General features: G+C 50.2%; 1 protein-coding gene across 11 annotated transcripts in view; it reads left to right on the top strand.

The window, feature by feature from the left end:
* The first annotated feature begins 12,253 nt into the window (after positions 1-12,253).
* The window catches only part of LOC119970118 (protein shortage in chiasmata 1 ortholog-like), a 120,925-nt gene continuing 106,249 nt past the window's right edge, over positions 12,254-26,929 (top strand). For 5 of the 11 annotated variants that reach the window (XR_005461544.1, XM_038804155.1, XM_038804154.1 and 2 more), the window contains exons 1-3: positions 12,254-12,388; positions 18,150-18,244; positions 25,034-25,163. Coding sequence is in view for 8 of the 11 variants with exons in the window: in XM_038804155.1 (XP_038660083.1) it covers positions 18,200-18,244; positions 25,034-25,163 (175 nt within the window). In the remaining 3 variants the exon portion in view is untranslated. Of the gene's footprint in view, positions 12,389-15,160; positions 15,225-15,699; positions 15,722-18,149; positions 18,245-25,033; positions 25,164-26,929 lie in introns of those variants that run through there. The other 6 variants (XM_038804151.1, XM_038804152.1, XM_038804157.1 and 3 more) reach the window with 6 other exon arrangements.

The following is a 26,929-nucleotide window of genomic DNA, read 5'->3' as shown; positions in this document are numbered from 1 at the left end:
GCTGTCACCATTGCCCTCAAGCTGGACCCCAGGATTCTTCCTCCATCCTAACCCATTCTGCCCCTTCACCTTCCCACCACCGCCTCACCTTCTTCACGTTCGCCGCCCAGTAATAATGCAGTAGGTTCAGCAACACCAACCCTCCCTTCTGCCTCTGTCTCTGTAGCAGGGTCCTCTTAACCCTTGGCACCTTCCCTGCCCATACAAAGTCTGAGATAATCGTATCCAGTTTTCGAAAGAAGGCCTTCGGTACAAAGATTGGAAGTGTCTGGAATATGAACAGGAACCTTGCAGAATGTTCATCTTCACCACATGGGCCCTCCCTGCCAGAGTCAAATGCAGCATGTCCCACCTCTTCATCTGCTCCCTCACCATCTCCACCAGCTTTGTTATGTAGCATCGGCCATTCCCTTGCTACCTGAATCCCCAGGTATCAAAACTGTCTCTGGACACCTTAAATGGCAACCCCTTAGGTTGACTTCCTGACCCAGCTTATTCACCGGGAACACTTCAATTTTCCCTACGTTATCTTATATCCCGAGAACGGCCTGAACTTCCCCAACAAGCCCATAATCCTCTTATGCTCTTCAGCGGGCATACAAGAGTAGGTCGCCCCTGTACAGTGACTCCCGATGCTCCCTTCATCCCCACGTAATCCCTTGCCACTTTATCAACCCCCTAAGAGCCATTGTCAAAGGCTTTATCGCTAACGCAAACAAAGATGACAGCGGGAACCCCTGCCTTGTTTCCCTGTGCAGTTCAAAGTTCATGAGCCCATATCGTTGGTCTGTACACTCACCACCGGTGCCACATCTAACAGGCGCACACATGCCACAAACTTCGGCCCAAACACGAATCTTCCCAGGACCTCAAACAGGTATCGCCACTCCACCTGGCCAAACGCCTTCACCGCATCCATGGACACCACTACTTCCGATACCTGGGCTCTCGAAGGGGTCATGATCACGTTTAACAGCCTCCTTCTTTACTAGAAATATGCCTGTCCTTTATGAAACCAGTTTGGTCTTCTGCAACCACCCCTGGGACACAACCTTCCATTATTCCCGCCACTAACTTAACCAGCACTTTCACATCCGTATTTAACAGCGCTATGGGCCTAAACGACCCACATTCCAACATGTCCATCCCCTTTTTTGGTATCAATGTGATCATTGCCTTTGTCATTGTGTCCGGTAGCTCCTCCTTCTCCAGCGCCTCATTAAATGCCCCCAAGAGATGTCGCACTAGGTCTGTCTCAAACTTATAGAATTTTGCCGGGTAACCATCGGGACACGGGGTCTTCCCCAACTTCATACCACTTATACTATCCAATACCTCCCTCAGCCCCAAGGCCTCCTCTAGCGCCGCCTCTTCTCTTCCTCCAACTGTGAAAACTCCAGTTTGTCTTAAACAGTCCCATGTCCCAATCTTCACCCCAGGCCCACACCATCAAGCTCCTTATAATAATCCCTAAACGCCTCATTTATCTTCCCCTTCCCACCACGTGTCCTGCCGTATCTTGAATATTTCCCTGGACCTGGCCTGCCTCTGTAGCTGATGTGCTAACATTCGACTCGCCTTCTCCCCGTGTTCGTACTAGAATCATAGAATTTACAGTGCAGAAGGAGGCCATTCGGCCCATCGAGTCTACACCAGCTCTTGGAAAGAGCACCCTACTTAAGCCCACACCTCCATCCTATCCCCGTAACCTTGCAACCCCATCTAGCCTAAGGGCAATTTATCATGGCCAATCCACCTAACTTGCACATCCTTGGACTGTGGGAGGAAACCGGAGCACCCGGAGGAAACCCACGCAGACTCGGGGAGAATGTGCAGACTCCGCACAGAGTGACCCAAGCGGGAATCGAACCTGGGACCCTGGCGCTGTGAAGCCAGAGTGCTAACCACTGCACCCCCTTGCCCTACACAGCTGTCCTACTGCCCTCCACATTGTCAACCTATCAAATTGCCCCTGCAACTTTTTCCCCCTCGCCAATCCCTTCATGGTGAGAACCATCGAGTACTCCCTATATACCTCAACTATCCCGTTCATGAACTGTTCATATTCCTTCCTCCTCTTTATATCAGCATGTGCCTTGAACAAGATAATCTCCCCTCGGATCACCACTTTTAATGCTTCCCAAAATGTGGCCGCCAACACCTTACTGGAGAAACTATGGGCACAGACAGTCGGGAGAAGGGGAACTGTGGGCACATTTACATGCGACTTCTGGAGAGGGCAAGAACACAATTGGACAGAGCTAGGCAGAAATGGGAAGACGAATGTGGGACGGATGTAGGATGGGGACTCTGGAGCGAAGAACTAAGTAGAGCCAACTCCACCTCCTCCTGCGCAAGGCTAAGCCTCATGCAGTTTAAAGTGACGGACAGAGAGCACCTAACCAGAACCCGCATGAACAGGTTCTTCCTGGAAGTGGAGGATGCCAACCACGCCCACATGTTCTGAGCCTGCCCCAGGCTTGTCAGGTCTGGACAATCTTCTTCGAGGCGATGTCCAAGATTGTGGGGCGAGGGTGGAGACGAGCCCGAGAGTGGCAGTCTTCGGGGTTTTGGACCAGCACAAATTACATATGTGGAAGAGGGCTGATGCCCTGGCTTTTGCTTTCTTAATCACATGCTGGAGAATCCTGCTTGGCTGGCCATCAGCAGCACCACCCACAGCTGCAGACTGGCCGGCATACCTGTCGGAATTTCTCCACCTGGAGAATGTCAAGTACTCCATCCGAGGGTCGGATGAGGGCTTCCACAAAACCTGGGAGCTATTCATCAGCCTGTTCCAAGACTTGTTTGAAGCCAATAGCGAATAGGAAGAAAGGTGGGATGGCGGACTGAGAGGGCAGACAAGAACGCATAGAGCAGCGAGGAACAAGGTGGGTTGGGGAAGGAGGCAAGGAAAGAATCCAGGCGAGCATCAGGAGGAGACATGGAAAAAGAGTAAAGAGGGGAAGGGGCAGTGCCCCCTTCAGACCCCTTCCCCCGACAACAGCAGGAATCGCATAAGGAAGGAAAGCAGTATAACAACACGAACACCCAGGGCGAAAGGTGATGCCAGGAGGGAGCCTGACTATCAACAGGGGGGGTGGGGGGTGGTGGGAACAGGGAGGGGAGGGGGGGGGGGGAGTGCCAACAGAAGGGCTGTGTGTAAAATTGTTCAGAAGAAACCGTATACTCTACAAATATTTTGTGTTTTATATTGTCAAAAAACTAAAATATTTAAAAAAAAGATTTACATTAATTCACTGAAGACTGTCTTGTTATGTACACTGGTCTAACACTGGCTGCAATCAGAAAGATACTCCAGATCTTGAAGTTAGTTCAATCAGGTTGATTGAACTAATAGCATAGTTAGCACAGTTCTCTGTGAGTTTGACGCTCTGCTAACTTAAATGTGGTTACTCTGTCTGACTGAACCAGACTAGCTCTTAGCCATGTGGTGGAGGTGTGAGATTGTAACAACACCCTTGACTGACTCTCTAGATGTTCATCAATGGAAAGAGGCGGAGTGTCAGTGCCTTGTGTCTTTTATAGTCAGATCCCACCCCTGAGTGTCCTGCCTGCTTATTGGTCATGCCCTTTACTCTGTGTCCATTAGCTGCTTGTCTGTATATCATTATGTGTGCGTCTGCGTATCATGACATCTCCCCCTTTTTTTATGTTTAGATGACATATGTGAACGTATTCACAAGAATAGACCAATATTAACATATATACATGCAGTGGATGTGAACATATGTACATGTGAAAACAGCTGTCTAATGCGAGAACACAGAACATAGCAAACAGAACAAATGTTCATAAGTCCAGTCTCTCTGTGGCCGGAGAGGTGGTTGTGGGGACGACAGCGCCTTGGTGGGCGGGACTGAAGCCTGACTGGTGGCCTCGTGAGTCGAGGTATCAGGAGGTGGCAAATAACAGAAGGAAACACAGAAGAATGTGGTTGCGGGCAGGCAACTTTGCGCAATGCCCATCTGTTTTGTCGCACAACAGAACCATCAGCCAGATGCACAACATTCAAGCGGGGGGCAGCCTGTCGAATAACAACAGCTGGAGCTGACCAGCCTCCATCAGGGATCTTGACCCAGTGTCTGACGGGTTAACACGGGCAAATCGGTGGCATGAGCATCATAGCCCTGTTTTTGCTGGTCTCGGAGTTGCTGCACCTTCTGCAGCACCTGGAGGTGGTCCAGGTTGGGCACATGTATGGCTGGAAGTGTCGTTCACAGGTCCCTGTTCATCAGGAGTTGAGCCGGCGACATGCCAGTGGACAGTGGGGTCGCCCTGTATGCAAACAGCGCAAGGTGAATGTCAGACGCAGAATCCGCGGCCTTGCAGATGAGCTGCTTCACTATGTACACCCTTTTCTCAACTTTCCCGTTTGACTGCGGATAGTGTGGGCTGGAAGTGACGTGTTTGAACTGATACAACAACTGGGCAAACAGAGACCATTCATGGCTGCTGAAGCACGGGCCATGTCATTCATGACAGTGAGTGGGATACCATGCCTGGAGAGCATCTCCTTACAGGCCTTGATGACGGTCCGAGATGTGAGGTCTGAGAGCTTCACAACTTCAGGGTAATTGGAAAAGTAAGCAATGATTAACACGTAATGACGACCATTTGCATGAAAGAGGTCAATGCCAACCTTGGACCATGGAGAGGTTTCAATTTCATGCTGCAGAAGTGTCTCCTTACTCTGCGCTGGCTGGAAGCGTTGGCAGGTCGCACAGTTAAGGACCATGTGCGCGATGTCCTGGCTGATCCCGGGCCAGTAGACAGCCCGCCTGGCTCTGCGTCTGCACTTTTCCACACCCAGGTGGCCCTCATGGATTTGACAGAGCACCAAGCTCTGGAGACTGTGTGGAATTACAATCCGGTCCAGTTTGAGGATACCATCAACCACCGTCAGGTCGTCCTTCACGTTGAAAAATTGAGGGCACTGCTCTTTTTGCCAGCCATTGGCTAGTGTTGCATAACTCACTGCAAGAGGGGGTCTTTGTTGTCTCCTCACGGATACAAATCACCTTCTCATCAGATGTCGGGGGGGGGGGGGGGGGGGGGGGTGCGAGCACACAGCTCCACCTGTGGCTCAACCTGTGACTCAATTTGCCCTATGAATTTCAGTGGTTCACTAGGCACGGTGATGGAGCGGGACCGTGTATCGGCAATGATAAGCTCCTTGCCAGGTGTGTAGACCAGGTGAAAGTCGTAACTTCTGAGTTTGAGGAGGATGCGCTACAACTGAGGCGTCATGTCATTAAGGTCTTGTGGATGATATGGACAAGGGGCCTGTGATCTGTCTAAACTGTGAATGTCGCCAGGCCATAGACATAGTCGTGAAACGTGAGAATGCCAGTGAGAAGGCCCAGGCATTCTTCTCAATTTGTGCATACCTTTGTTTGGTGGGCGTCATTGCCTTGATGCATAGGCAACTGGTGCCCAGGATGAAGTATCATCGCGGTGTAGCAGGACCGCACCGATGCCATCCTGGCTCGCATCTGTCGAGATTTTCGTTTCCCTGTCTGGGTCGAAAAATACCAATACGAGTGCAGTGGTGAGCTTGGCTTTCAGCTCCAACCATTCTGCCTGATGGGTCGCCTTCCACTTGAAGGCAGTGGACTTCTACACTGGGTTTCGTAGGGCCGTGGTGTGTGAGGCCATGTTTGGAATGAACTTGCTCAGAAAATTGACTATGCCCAGGAAGCGCAATACCGCCTTCTTGTCTTCCGGGACCTTCATGGCGGCGATGGCCTTGACCTTGTCTGTGTCGGGGCACACGCCATGCTGAGAGATCTGATCTCCTGGGAACTTGATTGTCGTCATGCCAAACCTACATTTGGCCCTGTTCAGCTTCAGGCCGTTGCCGTGGACACGGCGGAATATCTGCTGGAGACGGGAAACATGCTCCTCAGGGGCCGTGGACCATATGGTGACGTCGTCCACGTACACACGAACCCCTTCGATGCCCTCCATCATCTGCTCCATGATGTGATGAAATATCTCCAATGCCGAGACGATGCTGAACGGCATATGGTTATAGCAGTACCTGCCAAACGGTGTGTTGAAGGTGCAGAGCCTTCTGTTGGACTCATCCAGCTGGATTTGCCAGAATCCATGTGACACATCTAACTTTGTGAAAAACCGTGCATGTGCCATCTCACTGGTGAGTTCCTCCCGCTTCGGGATGGGGTAGTGTTCACGCATTATCTTCTGGTTGAGATCCTTGGGTTCTTTAACCACCACCATCGAGCTGACCCAGTCAGTCAATTCGGTTACCCTGGAAATGATCCCCTGCTGCTGCAGCTCTTTGAGTTGTTGCTTCAGGCGCTCCTTCAGCGGAGCCGGGACCCAGCGTGGTGCGTGGACCACTGGCTTGGCATCAGGTTGCAGTAGGATCTTGTACTGATATGGCAAAGTGCCCATCCCATCAAACACATCTGGATACTGAGCAAGGATGTCGTCAATGGCAGCTTGAAGATCCACGTTGGAGGATGTCGTTGAATAAACCCACTGCACCAGGTTTAGTTTTTTGCAGGCATGCGTGCCCAATAGAGATGCCCTGTCCAGCTTGACAATTTCAAACCTTAGCCATGCATGGGTACTCCAGTTGGAGACGAGTAGATGGCAGGACCCCAGTTCCGTGATGGCATTACCATTATAGTCCAGGAGCTAGCAGGCTTCTGGAAGGACCTTGGGGGGTTCTTGATGCGTTTGAAGTCTGCCGGTGAGAGGAGGTTGGCAGAAGCACCTGTATCCAGCTTGAACTGGATGGAGCAGTGGTTGACTTGCATCACCGCACGGCATTCGTCCTCTGAATCCACAGCGAGGATGGACTGAATGCGAGATGAGTTAGGTGTGGCATGTTCACGTGTGGTAATGATGCCCACTCGGTAGGCGGACTCCAGGCACTCGTCCTTTGGATCCATTATCCTGCCAGGATCAGAATCCTGTAATCGTCGTTGCACATTCCGGACACGCCGTTGTCGGAATTGGGAGCGTGGCCTCTGACTGGTGGTGCAGACCTGCACAAAGCCGCATAGTATCCAGGCTTCCCGCAGTTTAAACATCATCTGCCTCTTGCAGGGCGGTGTCCCTTTAAGTGGGCGTTGCCATAGTTCGGGCACATCATGACGTCGGCGTCATGGCGCGGTGTACGTCGTCGCACATGCACAGTGCGGTCTGCAGACGTCTGCACCTACGCAATGTGGGTGTCGGCCGCTTCGTTATCCCGTTCGCATCGCGCATGCGTGGGGCTCCGGGAAAAGCACGCGAGATGGCCGCTGTCTTCAATGCTGAGGTGCTGCATCCGGGCGATGGCCTGCACACTCACTGCCATGTGGGAGGCAAGTTTCTCATTTTCAGCAGATTTGTATTGGGAATACAAATTTTTTGCGTGCACATGCACTGTACATGTTTCAGTCATGACTGGCAGGGTCATATGCTTGATTTTTAAGAGCTGCTCTCTCAGAGGATCAGAGTGAACTCCAAACACGATTTGGTCTCTGATCATGGAGTCAGCAATATCACCAAAGTTGCAGGGCAGCGCTAGCAGGCGGAGGCTAGTTAAGAAGGCAGTGAAAGATTCATCTTTACCTTGACGACGTTGTTTGAATATGTAACGCCCGAAGATTTCATTGGTGTCCACTTCACAGTGACTATCGAACTTGTCCAGGATAGTCTGAAACTTTGTCTTGTCCTGGCCTTCGGTGAAGTTAAACGAGTTGAAGAGTTCGATGGCTTGATCACCCACTGTTAAGAGGAGAAGCGCGATCTTTCTTGTATCAGACGCACCGTCGAGGTCTGAGGCTTCGATGTACAGCAGAAACTTTTACTTGAATATCCGCCAGTTGGCACTGCGACTGCTGGTCCTGGGCTGGTGAGGAGCCTGAATTCTCTCCATGGTGGCGGGATACATTTGCTGGTCATCACGGAATGGACTGTGGTAGGCCACCTTAAATTAGTAGTCTCCCTGGTATCATGTCGTGTTAGGTACACTGGTCTAACACTGACTGCAACTGGATGCAGCTTAGATCAGAAAGATACTCCAGACCTTGAAGTTAGTTCAGTCAAGTTTATTGAATTAATAACATAGTTAGCACAGTTCTCTGTGAGTTCGACTCTCTGCTAACTTAAGTGTGGCTACTCTGTCTGACTGAACTGATTGACTGCTCTTAGCCACGTGGTGGAGGTGTGAGATTGTAACAACACCCTTGACTGACTCTCTAGATGTTCATCAATGGAAAGAGGCGGAGTGTCAGTGCCTCGTGTCTTTTATAGTCAGATCCCATCCCTGAGTGTTCTGCCTGCTTATTGGTCATGTCCTGTTCTCTGTGTCCATTAGCTGCTTGTCTGTATATCATTATGTGTGTGTCTACATATCATGACGAAGACCTGTCTCCTGGTTTTGTTGGGTGAACAAGACTGTAGCAGCATTAATGTTTTACGGCCAACTAAGCTGAGAAATGTTGCAACCTTTGGCCCTCAGGTGTTTGATTAGCAAGGAACAACAATTGAAATCTTTCTTCATTTGAATTCCATGGTTTATAATCCTCATCAAATGGTCCAGGGCATCAGTTTTTCCCGCTGCTTTTGTATTCCGCCTCCTAAGTTCTACACTTCCTCCCTTCTGACTATGTTGGAAATTGTGGCACAATCTGTTGAACAAGCAACTCGGAATTGTTTTCCTTTTCTGTCTGATTATATTTCGACTTTTCACCCGTGCAGAGTCAGCAGACTTTGAAATCTCAGTTCCCCACAGCCTGTATGGGCCACATGTGCAGTCCCTGTAGCCCTGACCCAACTCACTTCAATGCAAGCAAGACTTCTCCAACTGTCTGTCTTCTTACTCACAGTAGTGCTCAAAAGCTTTTGTTGAACCGACGTCTGCGTGTGTGCGAGTCTGGTCCTGAGAATCTTCTGTTGCTCCCACAATACCATCCCACAATTAGTCGATGAAAATCTTCTTTCCAGCGATTTTTCTGCGACAATCCTTGTTGCCAGATTTATCTCCAGTTATATTTCTTTGCTGCCGCAAAGAGAAGTTTCCACACTCTGGATTTTTGCAAAACAAGATGAGAGTTTTAAGGGTGTTGCTCATAGAATCACACACACCTCTCTCTTACATAATCACACCTTCCCATCTCTCTCACACTCACCTCTCTTTCTCTCTTACAGACACATTCTCACTCATACCTCTCCCTCACACCCCCACAATATCTCACTGTTATATTTCTTTGTTGCTGTAAAGAGAAAAGATATGGCGGTGCCCACACTCAGGTAAAACACAATGAGAGGTTTATTAAGGGTGTTGCTCACACAACCAAGTTGGTAATCCGCCGAAAGCCCGCGCAAATACACTGCTGACATCACTACACCACGTGACGCAGAACCAGTAAGAATGTATTCCCAGATACATAACACTCACTTCTATCTCTCGCACGTGTACTAGAATCTCATGTGAGAACAGCACGGTTGTGGACTGGTGAAATAAGATAGGAAAAGGAAAGGGAAGTACAGCAAGGGAAGAGGTTAGTTTGTGATGTGAAGGGTAAAAAGAGGGTTGGCACCAGACTCCAAGTGTTGAGGTACTGAAAGGAGGGAAAATTGAATGACAAGGGAAGAAATAAATGGGAAGGAGAGTACGGAAATGGGTAAGTGGGCACATGGGTGAGTGAAAGAGAGTAGATTTTTAAAAATGTATTTGTGCGATCTAGGCATCGCTGGCCAGGCTAACATTTATTGCCCATCCCTAGTTGCCCTTCAGAAGGTTATGGTGAGCTGCCACCTTGAACTTCTGCAGTCCCTGTGGTATAATGGCTGTAAAGAGTAAGGGAATGGGACAGACACTGAGAATCTAGGTTTTGGACGGGAGGAAGGAAAGTGTTCACATTTTACTGTGAGATGGCAGAGTTGGAAAATACAAGTTTCTATTATGAATTGAACAGGGACTAAAGTTGCAGGGCAAACTCTGAAGGGGAGGGAAGAACACTAGCACCATAAAATGGAGGAGGCGCTTTGCCCAGTTAGATAGGGAGTAGAATGGCAGCTTAAACTGATGGGGGAGAGGGAGAAGAAGAGAGTAACTTGGAAGGGGTACAGTCTCTTTATGAACTGTCTCTGGAATGGAGTAGAATGCCGTTGTAAACTGGGTGAGGAAATGGATGTGAGGATCACAGTGTCACGGTTGAAAACATTAAAATGTTTATTTGATGCTCCCATGCCTTCATGTATTGGCTAAACGTCACTTCCTCCTTAATGTAAAGTGCAATTAAGACCCTTCTTGTACTTGAAGATCATTACAGAAATAGAAATTGTTGTTAAATGCTTGACATTAATGATTTAATGTTGTTTCTTTTTAAAGTCTGTATCAATAATTTCATGATGCTGCAAATAAACCCACAGACCATTATTATTTTCATTGTTATCTCATTCAACCATTCATACACAAAAGTCTACTGTGGTATACTCACGTGCTGGGAAGAGGGGGGACAGTGAGGCGTGAAGCATAAATGCCAAGAATCTGCAACTCGGACTTCTACCAAAATGATCCTACCAAAGTTCACAAGTTGAGGTGGAGTTTGCCGGCATTACAGGTAATGGTGACCCCTCCCACCACCACCAGAAACTAGCTATTGGTGCCTCTAATTGCTCACTTTGTTAAACAAAGGCGATTTGAAAGTACATTTAAAAAAAAAATACTTTGGCATCTTAATGAATTCTAAACCAGATCCATTTGAAGGTTGGGAAAGAAGGAGCATGTTGGAAATCCTTGGCTTCAATCCCACCTCAACTCTCAATCTTCTGGTCTTGCACATGGCAGGTGCTATGGAATGCCCAAAGTGGGAGTTTGTGGATCTGGGTGCTGGGCTAATTAACAGCCCGTTCACTGCACACTTGCCAGAGTTAAGTCTGTGCCAGAAAAGCCACAGATTTTCAACTGAACAGGCATTTTGCGACCTAAAGTACCACCACCCTCTTTATTGTCACAAAGTGGTGACCCAATTCCTTTAAGTGCCGATTGCATCTTGTCCTTTTCAGAAATCCCAATGATCAAATAAATATAAAAGAAAAAGGTCTTTCCTCCGATGTTAGGCCTATATCCTTGATATTATTTCCTGAACACCAACCCAAATGGAGAAAATAACTAAAGCGTACAACAATGTAGAAGAGAAGAAACCAAGGGTGAAATCTTCCATTGTTGGCAGGTGTCTCCCTCACTGCCTGAAAAATGAGACACCCGCACTCTGAGGAGGAAGGCCACTGTACCTTCTGCCCATCAGGCAGTTAGGTAGACAGTGACAGGCCTACCACCGGACTGAGGACGGCGGAAGACAATCGCCTGCCCACCCAGAGCTGCTGGCCAATCAGAGTTGGGCAGCTCTTGCACTCGGCAGCACCATGGGAGGAGGTCATGTCTGCAAAACCCAGCAGTGGCCTGGGAGCCCCAGGAGCACGCAGTGATTCAGGAAAAAAAGTTAAATGCTGCTGGGGGTGTGGGGAGCTTTCGGGGAGAGGGGTCCGTAAGGGTCGGCAGCAAGGACAGGGGTTGGATGTCAGTAGCCAACCTCCTCCACCCCATGACTGCGGCCTCAATAAGGTACAGAATAGTGTTGATCGAGGGATCTTCGCCCTCCTGCTGACAAGCAGCACGCACAGCTTTACCAGCTGGTCATTAACTGGCCCCTTTGGAGGCGTTACGGGAAGGTGGATCATGGGCTTTCCCACCTAGAACTTACATCCAGTGGAGGCAGGAAGGCATTTGGTGGAGAAGTCCAGAAGCCTATCTCCTTCCTTCCCTTTGCCTCTTGCAGGGATTGGAGTGGGCGGTGGGATGTTGGGTCAGAAATTCTAACCATGCCTCAATTTTGGACCAAGCCATGTATAAAATTTTGAAAAAGCCAATTAAAAAAAATGTGGGACCAAGCCTCAATTTTGGACCAAGATGGTAAGTGCAGAGTTAAACCCCACCCCAACAAGTGCCACATCTGCTTCCCCTGAGGAGGAGGACCAGGAGCAAAGATGGTGATGGCGGCCAAGGCTGAGAGAATGGGCCACAAAGAGTAGAACATCTGGCTGCGGGTTTCCGGTTCCGGCAGGGTGGAACGCCCGCCCGATTTAAAAATAACGGCTAAGCGCACGTGGCCACCACGCGGCCGCTCAGTCACGCCGGGGCCGGGCCGGTTGCCTCGGAGACGGCGGGAGCGCGTGCGAACGCCCCCCCCCCCCCGCTGGACAATCAGCCCCGAGAGGGGTAGGAATTTGGCGGGAACGTGGCGGGACTCAGAAGAAACCATTGAACGACATATAAGTTTGAAAGCACTGCGATATCTTTTCAAGGAGGTTCCTTTGGCCTGGCTACTCAAGCGATCAAGTGTGTTTGTTTGTCCCTAAATCTCCAAATTTGACTTCAAGCTCCAAATGTCTGGTTCTGCAGCAAGTGGCTGCTCTGGCCCCTTTCCAACCCAAAAAATCTGACTGATTGATGCTTTAAAATTATTCCCTCATGGGAGTGATTACTGGAGTAAAGTTTTATATCATCAAGTAACTCCGCACGTTAGTAAAAGAATGCACGTCCAGTTGCAACTATTGCTCATGTGGTATTCAAATGAAAGAAAGATCTGAAAAACAAAATGCGTTTGAGGAGATGTGGGGGGTTTTTTGGTGCTCCATTATGAACCTCGCCCGAGCATCTTTGGCTGTGCCGGCCCTTTCAGATGCGCTGCTGACAGTCTGTGGATGTAGCTGCAGTGTAGATTCAATTTGTAGGCTCTGTGTCATGCCAAGGAGGCCAATGGGCTCATCCTTCCAGAATAGAAATTATGGGCAGGATTCTCCGTTTTTGGGACTATGTCCACACGCCGTCGTGAAAACTGTGGTCTTTTGCGGCAGAAAAACTGGCGTCAGAAGGCCACAGATTCACAGGGGGAAATTCTCCCAAAACGGGAGAAATCGTCAAACTGCCGTAAAACCCGGGCGGGTTTTACGGCATCGCGCCCCTTCCCGACGGGGGACCGATTCTGGTCCCCCGTCGGGGCTAGCAGCCCGACGTCGGAGGCCCCGACAAGTCGGGCTTAACGAAAATCGTTAAGCCCGCTTGTCGGACTTAGCGCCGGCTGACGCGTCATATGACGTCAGCCGCGCATGCGCAGGTGGGAAGACTCCACCCGCGCATGCGCGGGTGACGTCATCGCGTTTTTGCGCGAAACCCGCGCATGCGCGGTCCGGGTTGCCCCTCAGCCGCCCCGCGTATTGATACTGCGGGGCGGCGGAAGGACAAATAGTGCGCGGGCATCGGGCCCGCTGCCCACGATCGGTGGGCACCGATCGCGGGCCCATGGCACCCTTGGCACGGCCGTGGTACTGCCGTGCCAATCGGTGCCATGGTTATTTTTTTCCAGGTGGTCACGACGTTTTTACGAATGGCAGGACCAGGTGTGTTTGCCGTTCGTAAAAAGGTCGTAAAGGGCTGGGACTTCGGCCCTTCTAACAGCTGTGAATCGCTGCCGGCCGTAAAAAAACGGCGGCAGCGATTCGTGTCGGGATTTCGGCGGGGGGGTGGGAGAATAGCGGGAGGGCGTCAAAAAAGTCGGGAAGGCCCTCCCGCTATTCTCCCACCCGTCGTGGGGGGGGGAGAATTTCGCCCACAGTCTTGCCGGGACTAGCAGGCAGCTGTCGTGGAGCTCGCAGCTCTAGCTGCCGAAACGTTCCCCCACACTTTAAGGTCAGAGGCTGTGCATGGGCACGGCGGTGGCCTCCAGTGGCTGTGCCATGGTCCATGGCGGACTCAGACAGCGGACCTGGACCGCAAATAGCGCCCCGATCGGCCGCTCGTCTGACCCGGACCTACGCACGATAAAACCCCAGTCCCGAGTGAGTGTATCCCACCCCCCACCCTCCGATTGGCCCGCCTCCGACTGTGGCGGCCGCAGTCCAAGTCTGCAGCCGCCTCGCGAGTATTCAGAACGGCAGGGCCACATTAGAAATACTCCATCGGGACTTCGGCCGGAGAATAGTGGGGCGGGCCTCAAGCAATGACCTCAGGGGCGGAACGTGGCACAGTGGTTAGCATTGCTGCCTACGGCACTGAAGACCCGGGTTCGAATCCCGGCCCTGGATCACTGTCCGTCTGGAGTTTGCACATTGTCCCCGTGTCTGTGTGGGCTTCACCCCTACAACCCAAAGATGTGCAGGTTAGGTGGATTGGCCACTCTAAATTGCCCCTTAATTGGGAAAAAAAAAATTGGTACTCTAAATTTCTAAAAAAAAAGCAATAGCTTCAGGTGGTGAATACACGGCACAGCGTACTCCCCGAGTATGCCGCTTTTCGGGGGGTGGAGAATTGCGGAACTGGCGTCGCTCCCGATTTCATGCATGAAAGTGGATTCTCTGCCCCGTTGCCGAATGTGATTTCGGCGCGGTGTGCGGAGAATCCAGCCCGATATTTTTTCTACCATACTCTGCACCTTTTACTTCACCCCATCTCATAAAATAGTATCTATTTTTTCTCTCGCATGATTTGATAGTTTTGTTTCTGCCATTCTTGTTGGAAGTCCATTTATTCTTTTTTTTAAATAATCTTTATTGTTACAAGTAGGCTTACATTAACCCTGCAATGAAGTTACTGTGAAAAGCCCCTAGTCACCACATTCCGGTGCCTGTTCGGGTACACTTAGGGAGAATTCAGAATGTCCAAATTACCTAACTGCACATCTTTCGGGACTTGTGGAAGGAAACCGGAGCACCCGGAGGAAACACACACAGACACGGGGAGACCGTGTGCAGACTCCGCACAGACAGTGACCCAAGCCGGGAATCGAACTTGGGACCCAGGAGCTGTGAAGCAACAGTGCTAACCACTGCTGCCATACATTCTGTTCACTGATCAGTGTTGCAGCCATGGCTCATTTGGTCACAGTTTTGCTTCTTAGCCAGAAGGTTGTGGGTTCAGGTTCCACTCCAGACCCTGAGAACAAAAATCAAGGCTGACACTCCAGTGCCGTACGGAGGGAGTGCTGCACTATTGGAAGTGCCACCTTTCAGATACGATGTTACCAATGCCCTGCCTGCCTTCTCAGGTGGATGTAAGAAACTCCACAGCCCTATTTTGAAGAAGAGCAGTTAAGTCATCCCTAGTGTCTTGTAAAGCTGTTATCCCTCAATCATCTTATTACATCTTTCTTGTAAGAGCTTTCCGTACGCAAATGAAGGTACTTTGAGATGTCTGGTGATTGCGAGAAGCGTGATATAAATGCAAATTCTTTTGAATATGAAGAACTTTCTGATGCCAATTCTAAATGAACTGTTTGAATGTTTAAGCCGGTATCGCTTTGACCTGCTCTTGCAATTTAATTTGAAGTGATACTCCTTTTCTAGACTATGTACTATCTTTTAAAGTTCTGTAGAATGTATAGTCTCCTATTTCCATAACTGAACAGTCCCATGCCTCTCCCATTACGCTTGATTCAGAGTTCTAAAGTTGGCCATCTTGCTGGCTCTATTTGTTGTGGGGTGTTGGTTACATCTTGGTACGTTTTAATGTCTGAAGTAGGTTATCTGTAAGTCTTTATTAACTATTAGAATTATTTACAAAGATTTAGATTTATTGTCACGTGTACCGAGAGACAGCGAAAAGTATTGTTGTACGTACAATCCAGGCAGATCGTTCCATACATGAAAAACATAGGACATATGATAAATACACAATGTAAATACAAAGCACAAGCATCGAGTGAAGTATATATAGTAAATATGATACAGTAATAATATAGTAATGGTATAAAAATAATATAGTCAAGGATGCAAGCTCGGAGTGTTCCCCATGTTTTGGGTCTGCATGGAAGTCTGTCCAACGCCATACTGACCCTGGGTGCAGGTCATGTGCTAACCTACACCACTGTGTGGGCAGTACTGTACTCAGTCCCACATTAACCCTATATGTACCTTGTTCTGTACGATTGTGGGTTGCTTCCTGTCCTTTGTGTTCTGAGTGACCGGAAAAGGACAAAGCATGCGAGCTGTGATTGACTAGCACGCTCTACAGTTTGAGTATGATTTTGACTCTCACTTCACTGATTTTCTTATATGATTCGGCATTAGATGTATCGAGCATCAATCCATTTTTAGACCATAATTGTCACTTTCAGACACCAAGGATCTATTGCTGGGCCTTTCCTCTTCATCGTCCACATTCTTGTCAACATGATACAATCCGATGGATCAGGTTAACTACCATTAATATGTTTGAGACATTAGCTACCCTTGATCCCTTAACTATCTAATTTGTGGGGGCAGTGCGGTGGCGCAGTGGGTTAGCCCTGCAGCCTCAGGTCCCAGGTTCAATTCCAGCTCTGGGTCACTGTCCATGTGGAGTTTGCACATTCTCCCCGTGTTTGCATGGGTTTCGCCCCCACAACCCAAGATGTGCAGGGTAGGTAGGTGGATTGGCCATACTAAACTGCCCTTTAATTGAAAAAAATGAATTGGGTACTCTAAAATTAATTTTTTAAAAAGAAGAAGAAAAAACTATCTAATTTGTCATGCAACAAATTATCCAACCTTTAGGGCAGCACGGTAGCATAGTGGTTAGCACAATGGCTTCCCAGCTCCAGGGTCCCAGGTTCGATTCGCGGCTTGGGTCTCTGTCTGTGCGGAGTCTGCACGTTCTCCCCGTGTGTGCATGGGTTTCCTCCGGGTGCTCCGGTTTCCTCCCACAGTCCAAAGATGTGCAGGTTAGGTGGATTGGCCATGCTAAATTGCCCTTAATGTCCAAAATTGCCCTTAGTGTAGGGTGGGGTTACTGGGTTATGGGGATAGGGTGGAGGTGTGCACTTGGGTAGGGTGCTCTTTCAAAGAGCCGGTGCAGACTTGATGGGCCGAATGGCCTCCTCTGCACTGTAAATTCTATGATTCTATGATTTCCTTCAATTGAATATCAGGAGGAGCAAAGCCATTGCTTGGAGTTTCCAACATAAACTCTTCTCTTGATATTTACTCCATCCCTTCCTCTGGTCACTTACTCTGCCCAACTTATCCTGTGTGAAAGCTTGACTTCATGTTCCAGAAACAGCTGAGCATTAAACCCCCAATTAACCCCAACATTGTTTATTTCCACTTATTCAATGACCCCCGCTCCTTCTCCCCCCCCTCGCCATTACCACTGCATGATTTTGTCACCTCTAGACTTAATTTTTATAATGTCTTCTTTGCTCCCCTTCCATCCTTTACGCTGCATAAACACCAAAAATCATCTGCATCCTTGCTTGCTGATAATCTAATTTGCCCATCATTCCTATCCTTGCTGACCGACAAAACTACTCTTTCTCTGTACAATCTTACAGCCCTGCATTCATATCAGCAGCATTCCGTGCCCATACTGTAGACATTTGTCCATTCTTCCCCCATTTACTGTTGGCAGAACCTCCAGTTATGTTGGCCTTGTTGTCGAAAATTCCTTCTGTAGAATTCTCTGCTTTTTTCTTTACCATTAAGCTGATTTCTTATCCATTCCCAAGATTTACCATGAATTGCTACTGCTTTATGTGGAATCTGGCCCAATGCCTTTGGAAAACTAGTTCCACATGGTTGGATTTTCCACTCTACTTGACCAGGTTCGCTAGGCAGAATCCTCCCCTTCCAAATCCATGTTGCTGTGATTTGCTGAGTTATTACTGTATACAATTTACATGTGGTCGATCTGTCAGCCAAAGACTGTCCCTGTTAGCCCATCTTCATAATGTTTTCAACAGGAGATGCATTTTTTATAAGAGATGACACTGGTAATTGACATGTGGGGAGTGGGTGGTGTGGGGTGGGGAAGTCATTTGTACTCCAAGGGTCCTTTGGGTTGTCATCAATTAGAAACATATAACATAGATCATTTGGTTCTCCTTTTACCCTGTTTTCTATAGAATCCTATATCATGCAAAATGGGCCCTATGACTTTGCGCTAGATTTGTTTGCATCTGTTAATGTTTCACAGAGAGTTAACAATTGTGATGTTACAGAGATGTTAAGGAATAATCGTAACACGATGAGAAGAACATTTTGTACAGTATGTTAAAGTATGTTTACCAATATAAGTATAATTGATCAGATTTAACACCATTAAGTGGTCTCCTTTCTGTCTAATGCAGGAACATGTGGCAAGTGTATTCATTCAGATGACTTTGATTGAAGTGTCACGATGTATACCGCTGTTAAGTATCAGAGCATAGACTATCTTCATGAGGTAAAGAATGGGGATATTTCTCTTCTATACTTAAGATATAATTATGCAATAAAGAATTGGTCCACTCAAATCTTTTATCTGTTCTGAAAATATAAATTGACTATCCAGAATGTTGAGTGTCACTGAGTGAGCTGATTGAGTTATGATATAAACAATGAGCAAATCGTAAGTCAATTTTGTTTGATTCATTTTACTGAGGGACTGTTTGAATAACTTTCTAAAATGTGCAGCCTGATGGAACCATCAATTCACCAGACACGTGTTTCCGATATGAATCTAGGCTTTAATCGACTTACTTCAGAGACAGCCTGTTACCTGTTGATGAACTCTTAGTGAACTCAGGCTGACTCTGGACAAGGGTTTTTATACAGCTGCACTAGGGGGAGGAGTCGTGGGCAGAGCCAAGGGTGGAGCCCAGTACAAGTTCCTGAGTACTCCCAGCGCTACTCCACCTAGTGGTAGGATAGCGCTACTGCACTTACAAAGACAGTGTGAATTATCATATATATTCTTGGCTGAGAGCCAGGAATCCATTAGACAGGGCGGTATGTGGCGCAGTGGTTAGCAGGGGTCGCGTTTTACGACTGCGTGAACGGGCTGCTCTGAGGAGCGATTCAGGCCTGCAAATGGGGCCAGCAGGGCGCCGCGAGAAGTGCGGCGCCAGACCAGCGTCGGATACATGGGACATGTCAATGACGCGGAGCTGCGGCGCCTAAAGGTGCATGAGCAGCGCACAGTCCCGGGACCCGCAAGATGGCCGTTGCCCGGCATGCCACCCCGAGGTTCAGGGACCACGACCTCGATACGTTGCTGGACGCGGTCGAGGAGAGCGATCCTGTGCCCCAGACGGGGACACAGCCACCCAAGCAGCACAGTCCGGCGTAATTGGAGGGAGGTGGGCAACGCCGTCAGCGCAGTGGGGCACATGCCACGGACTGGCGAATAGTGCCGCAAGAAGATGCATGACCTGAGGAGGGCAGCCAGGGTGAGTAACAGAGACATGCCCCTGGCACCACCCCATCCCTACCACCCACACATGTGAAAATGCTCCCTCCCCCCCACCCCCAGGAGGAGGGCAAAAGCCCCCACCTGACCCACATGCGCTGCACCCAACCATGTGAACAGCCTTGGCTGGGTGCCCTGTGTTTGCATGCCATCATCTAGCCAACAGCTGTGCGGTATGCGGCAGACTGCCTAACTCTGATGGTTTCACACACACACACACACACGCACACACACACACACCCCCCCCAATCCCCAGGATAAGACAGCCCACAACCACAGGGAGCGTGAGAGAACCGGAGTGCTGCACCCCCTCACAGTCCACAAGCAGAGGGCACTGGACATTGTTGGCGGAGCCGAGGACCGGGAGGTTGCCCCTTGCCAGATTGGAGGTGCACCAGCAAGTGAGACTCCCCTGCCTGGCTCCACCCCCTCACCCCATTCCTCCCCCACTCCACCCCCTCACCCCACTCCCACACACACCTCCCCCCCCCCCCCCCCCCCCCCCACTCCACCCCCTCACCCCAGCCCGCGTGTCTAATGATACATGCTGTCTTGTGTCTTCCAGGACCTGCTGCCGGTCATCCCGGCCCGTCTGGTGTACCTCGCCCAAGACCAGTGCCAGGTCCAGAGGCCCCCAGGGATGCATGCCATGGCTGGGAAGGCTGACGGCAAGGAAGCCCTCCCACCGACACTGAGACCTAGGACACTGATGCACAGAGGACGGACACCCAGGACACCGACAGCCAGGACACAAAGACGCAGGACACAGATGCACGCGACACCCAAGACAGTGACACACAGAGAATGGCGACCCAGGACAGTGCCACACAGAGAATGGCGACCCAGGACAGTGCCACACAGAGAATGGCGACCCAGGACAGTGCCACACAGAGAATGGCGACCCAGGACAGTGCCACACAGAGAATGGCGACCCAGGACAGTGCCACACAGAGAATGGCGACTCAGGACAGTGCCACACAGAGAATGGCGACCCAGGACAGTGCCACACAGAGGACGGGAACACAGTTGACGGACAGACTGGACAGTGACTCTCAGACGGGGGCGTGACAATGACCATCGGACCAAGGGCGACGCAGGAGACCTGACTTTGGCTCCGATGAGGACCTGGACTTGGCATCACTGCTATCTCCCATACCCTCCACCATCGCAGAGAATATCACCTCGGTTGGGCACTTTAGTGATGAGGCTTCTGGGACACTCAACGGTGCGCACAACACAACCGTACCGGTACAGCAGGTGGAGGTAGGAGCAGCCAAAGGGCTGGAGGTCGGAGGGCAGCCCGGCCCCAGCAACCAGCTGCCGCCCAGACGGGTCCCGGGTTCCTGGAATTACCACACCCATCCAGAGTCCCAATGCAGTCAGGCACCCAGGGACTAGACAATGGGATGACGGCTGGCTTCCAGCAGCTGCAGACGCAGGTGGAGCAGTGCACCTGCGTCCAGGAGCAGGGAATGGTGCCGGTCATGGCTGCCACCCAGGCCGACACCGCACGGGTTGCGTCGGCGGTGGAGGCAATGGGCGCAACGGTATCGGACATGCATCAGGTCATGCAAGGTGTGGGGCTTCATGCGCATCCGTCATCCATGGCCCAGGACAGGGCTGCCCTCTAACAGGCAGCCATGTGCCACAGCCAGCTGGACATTGCAGCCACGCTCCACGGTCTGTCCAAGCCTCAGCAGGCCATCGCTGAGAGCATCCGCGGCATTGCCCAGATGATGGCTGGTGTCGCACAAGCCCAGAGGGAGGTGGCGCAGTCCCAGGCAGGGATGGCCCACTCCCTGGGCTCCATTGCAGAGGACGTTAGGACCCAGATCGAAACCACAGCGGGCTCCAGGACTGACAGCGCCAAGTGCCGGTTGCCTCGGGACTTTTCTCCGCTCACACCCCTGTCCCATCGAGAGGCCCGGGGGCCATCGGGCACCCTGAGGGAGGAGGCGGTTATGGGGCCCTTCCCGGTGACTCCAGCAAGGGAGGTCCCGGATCACCATAGCGGTACAGTGGTGCCAGTGCCCTTGCTCAGCGAGCCCCTACCACCCTAATTGGTGAAACGTACGGCGATCAACGCCTCGCGTGCTTGCTGGCCAAGCCGGTGGCGCCGTGCAGCCTCGTGTCCATATCCAGCCTCCATGTCGCGTAAATTGCCCCCCTCCCCCTATGCACCCCATCCGAAGAGGCGCCTCCTTCCTCGGGCTCGCCCTCCTCCTCCAGCACATCGCCCCTCTGCTGGGCTACATTGTGGAGGACGCAGCAGACCATAACGATGCGGCCGACCCTCTCCGACTGGGACTGTAAGGCTCCTCCAGAGTGATCCAGGCACCTGAAGCGCATCTCCAGCATCCCAAAGCACCTCTCCATCACACCCCTGGTTTCTGCGTGGGCCTCATTGTAGCGGGTCTCCGTGTTGGTTTGTGGTCTCTGTATACGCGTCATGAGCCACGACAGCAACAGGTAACCCTTGTCACCCAGCAACAGCCCCTCAACCAGGGGGCGTCCCTCGAACATTGCGGGGATGAACGATTGCGCCAGGATAAACGCGTCATGTACTGCCCGGGTACATGGGCGGAGATGTGCAGGATCTTCATCTGGTGGTCACAGACCACCTGAATATTCATGGAATAGGACCCCTTTCTGGTTAGTGAACACGGCCCTCTTCTCCGCTGGTGGCTGCATGGCGACGTGCACCCCATCGATCGCCCCCGGTACCATGGGTATCCTGGCCACGGCGGCGAATCCCACTGCCCGGGCATACTGGTGGGCCCGGTCCACAGGGAACTGGATGTACCGGACCACAATGTACAGGGCATCAGTCACTGCACAGATGCACCGGTGCGCCAATGCCTGGGAGATGCTGGACAGGTCCCCACTCGGCACCTGGAACGATCCCATGACATAGAGGTTCAGGGCCACCATCAACTTGACGGCCACCGGGAGAGCACGCGGTGCCAGGTGTGCCATCAGGTGGCAGATATGGGCAACGGTTTCAGGCTCATCCGGAGTCTCCTCCTGCATGCCCTGTCCGGCAGGTCCTCGAAGGACATGCAGCGTCGGTAGACACAAGGCCTCATCGAACGCCTCCGGCGCCTTGGCACCACCTGCTCCTCCCCCTCCTCCTGCTCCTCAACCACATCAGTATCCACATCCTGTGCCTCGCCCTCGTTGTTATCCTCCGCCTCCTCCTCCTGTGCCCGTCGGGCGAAGGCCCTGCAGCCTGAGCGGGTGCCACATGGCCCTCTGCAGCCTACCCCTCTGCTGCAGCCTAACCCTCTGCTGCAGCCTAACCCTCTGCTGCAGCCTAACCCTCTGCTGCAGCCTACCCCTCTGCTGCAGCCTAACCCTCTGCTGCAGCCTACCCCTCTGCTGCAGCCTAACCCTCTGCTGCAGCCTAACCCTCTGCTGCAGCCTAACCCTCTGCTGCAGCCTACCCCTCTGCTGCAGCCTAACCCTCTGCTGCAGCCTACCCCTCTGCTGCAGCCTAACCCTCTGCTGCAGCCTAACCCTCTGCTGCAGCCTAACCCTCTGCTGCAGCCTACCCCTCTGCTGCAGCCTACCCCTCTGCTGCAGCCTAACCCTCTGCTGCAGCCTACCCCTCTGCTGCAGCCGCCGCAGGCGTTCTGAGCCGCCTGCACCGACGCTACCACAGGGCTGCATGCAGGGCAGCGGCTCCCGCCACGGCAGCCAACATCGCTGGCTGGTGCCCAAACATTATGATCTGCAGGGGGTGGGGGTGTACAACATGTTTAGGGATGGCGCATGGCCCCCTCTACAGCCAGGTACCATGGGCTACATGCCTGCCCCGGTTGGCTGATTGCTCCACAGCCACACATGCACCCAGACTCCTGCCCACACCCTCAGTGCTCCGACCACTGTTGCCCGTCCCTCCTGCTAGCGCCATCGGTGGATGGCACTGGACCAACCCGCCGGTGGGTGCCGTCGGCTGGGAGGGCCGCCCCCGGGGTGTCCGGCACCCGTGCTCATGTCCGGCAGCCTTGCGCTTAGCCAACGCTCGGGGTTGGTGCCCATCAGCCTGGCCGCCGTAATGACAGCCGTGGCTTTGGCGCCGCCCTGCCATGGCGGGCTGTTCTAGGCCAGCGGCCCTGTCATCCCCACGCCCCCCAAGTCATGGAGCATGGAGGCCCTACCCCCTCGTTCCCCCCTCCCCCCAAGTCATGGCCGTGCCTGTCCCGCCATGCCTAGATGCCCCACACGCTGTCCCCTGTCCTCCTGCTCCCACATCATCAGCCAGCACGACTGGCTGACGATTTTTATTAGCAAGTTAGAATGGCGCCGGCATGACCCCAGGTCAAGCCGTCGGGACTCCGGCCTATCCGGGCCGCAGAATCCCCGGGCAGCCCGGAGAATTGATGAACACTCCCACTTGGGCGACACTCCAGGCACCGCGGTGCTGATCATGATCACGCTGTTTTCGCCGGTTGTGAGAATTGTGAAATGGCGTCACGTGAAAAAACAGTGCAATTTCCAATTCTCCGAAGCAGCTCTGCCTGAGAGAATCCCGCCCCTCAGCTTTGTGGGAACTTCCTCCCGAGGCAGGCAGATCAAGCCAGGAAATTTCTAAACTCCCATGACCAGCTTCAAGATAAGGAACTCCAGCCCTATGTAAGAGCCAGTCAAAGAGTTGGAAATAATGGATAGAGGATATAGACAGCGAGATAATTAATTAGATACCCAACCAAGAATAAAGACAGTAATACAAAGAGAGATAACACAATTTTATTCTACATTTGACAATGAAAATCATTTTGTTTAGCTATTTATCTTTACAATCGGGTAATGAGTGCTAAATTATCCTTTGTGTAAGGCAACATTGTTTTCTAAATGTGCATCATTTCTTTTGCTTCTTATTTTGTCACATTGACAGTCATTAGATAGACCTAAAAGGCTTCAAAAACAGAAATAATTAAACTGAAAGTAAGTCGGGGGAGATTGCTATCAATGAAAAGCACTTCCTCTTCTAAATCGATTATCCACAACATAGGAAGTAGTTAAGATGTAGCACAATTTTCTCTTCCCTTGTGTACTTGCAGGGGGTAAATTTCTGAGTTTGCATTCTCTATATTAAGTAATAATAATAATCTTTATTGTCACAAGTGGGCATACATTAACACTGCAATGAAGTTACTGTGAAAAGCCCCTAGTCGCCACATTCCGGCGCCTGTTCGGGTACACTGAGGGAGAAATCAGAATGTCCAATTCACCTAAGTGGGGAGCTATAAAACTGATGAGCTTGGAGAGCAAATGGATGCGTCCTTCGACCCTGCTTTAATTTGTTTTCAGCAGTCACATCTGCGTCAACTGCCCTTCAGCCCAAAAGATTCCTGTGCAGGCCTGGTCCTGAAATTAGCTGATGGCACACCTTGTGCCAATGAATATTTTTATCCTGCTTTTGGAGAAATAGAACATATTTATTTTTAGTTGGCTCAACTGATACAATAGAGCACTCTTACCTTTTGAGCTAGCAAGCTCTGGGTTCAAGTCTAACTAAGGATTTGAAAACACGGTTGCTTGCTTACACAACAATGACTTAAGTTTTTAAAAAATGATTATAAAGTGCTTTGGAATATTCTGCTGCTGTGATAAAATGTGTCAGTATAAATTTATTTTAAAGAGTGTATTTTGAACAGCTGCATCCTGTAGATCAGATAGCTTGGATAGTTAAAAGTTGATGGAATTTAGTTCTGCAATTCAATTAAATTTAATTTTCACATTTGCATTGGTCATGTTAATAATCTATTGGCACCGGTGTAGGCTTTGACCAGACAGAAGCTTACAGTAAACTGGTTACTACTTCCAACACCTCAGCATCTAGATCATACTGACAAGTATTGTTACCAAGGTCGACTCGATAATGATATTTACAGGAGGCCGTGGACTCGAGGTATCTGTCATATCTTTTCCTTGACTTTTTCCTGTGTTATTTCAATTGATGAACAGAAATGTGGGCACATAACTTTGGAGCAACATAACATTGCTTCCAAGTGCGGTCAGCACTTTTGTTCATCAATTCAAGAGTGTCTCATTGTTGTTGACCTCAGAGTGGTTTCTGTTATTTTACCTATGATTGATTTTCGGTTAAGAGCCCATAGTTGCAGGCTGATATATTTTCACTTTAATCAATCTATTTATATATTGGCGACTGTTCACTTATTGAGGGGATGGACTTTTTTTGCATGTTTAGGGCCAGAGTTTGGTTTTGATTTCGGTGGAGTTCAGGAAGTGGGTTTGTTGCGAAGCCGGCAATCTTCTGATATTTGGCGGAAGCGGCAAGTTAATTGGTGAGGGGGTAAGGATTAGAGTTCAATTACTGGTCATGAGCGGGAATGGAGGCCATTCATCAGAGAAGCAGGTTTGTTCTGGCTTAACTTGGCAGCCATTGCTGTTTCTACCGTCCATGCATGATTTGAGAAAATGAAAGCATCTACACCTTCAAATTGGGCAGGGCAGATGGAGAGCTTGAACCCATGATAGTGTAAGGAAATGTTAGTGCCATTAGAATTCCACTGCTGTGCAATAGATTCTGTTAAAAACTTACACTTTTCCGATCAAATAAAACTTTTATCACCCTATCGTTCTGTTCCTGACAAGCTGGAGGTGTTCAGCTTTTCACAGTTCCCAATGGCTGGCCCCATGAAAATTTCAATACATAAGAACATAAGAACTAGGAGCAGGAGTAGGCCATCTGGCCCTTCGAGCCTGCCCCGCCATTCAATGAGATTATGGCTGATCTTTTGTGGACTCAGCTCTACTTTCCGGCCAGAACACAATAACCCTTAATCCCTTTATTCTTCAAAAAAACTATCTATCTTTATCTTAAAAACATTTAATGAAGGAGCCTCAACTGCTACACTGGGCAAGGAAGTCCATAGATTCACAACCCTTTGGGTGAAGAAGTTACTCCTAAACTCAGTCCTAAATCTACTTCCCCTTATTTTGATGCTATGCCCCCCAGTTCTGCTTTCACCCGCCCTTGGAAACAACCTGCCCGCATCTATCCTATCTATTCCCTTCATAATTTTATATGTTTCTATAAGATTCCCCCGCATCCTTCTAAAGTCCCACAAATACAGTCCCAGTCTACTCAACCTCTCCTCATAATCCAATCCCTTCAACTCTGGGATTAACCGAGTGAATCTCCTCTCCACACCCTCCAACGCCAGTACGTCTTTTCTCAGGTAAGGAGACCGAAATTGAACACAATACTTCAGGTGTGGCCACACTAACACCGTATACAATTGCAGCATAACCTCCCTAGTCCATAAACCCCATCCCTCTAGAATGAAGAACAAAACTCCATTTGCCTTCTTAATCACCTGTTGCACCTGTAAACCAACTTTTTGCCACTCATGCACTAGCACACCCAGATCTCTCTGCACAGCAGCATGTTTTAATATTTTATCATTTAAATAATAATCCCTTTTGCTGTTATTCCTACCAAAATGGATAACCTTACATTTGTCAACATTGTATTCCATCTGCCAGACCCTAGCCCATTCACTTAACCTATCCAAATCCCTCTGCAGACTTCCGGTATCCTCTGCACTTTTTGCTTTACCGCTCATCTTAGTGTCGTCTGCAAACTTGGACACATTGCACTTGGTCCCCAACTGCAAATCATCTATGTAAATTGTGAACAATTGTGGGCCC

This window comes from Scyliorhinus canicula, chromosome 8 (assembly GCF_902713615.1).
Source record: "Scyliorhinus canicula chromosome 8, sScyCan1.1, whole genome shotgun sequence".
NCBI classification, from domain to species: Eukaryota; Metazoa; Chordata; class Chondrichthyes; order Carcharhiniformes; family Scyliorhinidae; genus Scyliorhinus; species Scyliorhinus canicula.
The sequence above is the reverse complement of the archived record's forward strand: the minus strand, read 5'-3'. Positions and strand labels throughout refer to the sequence as shown.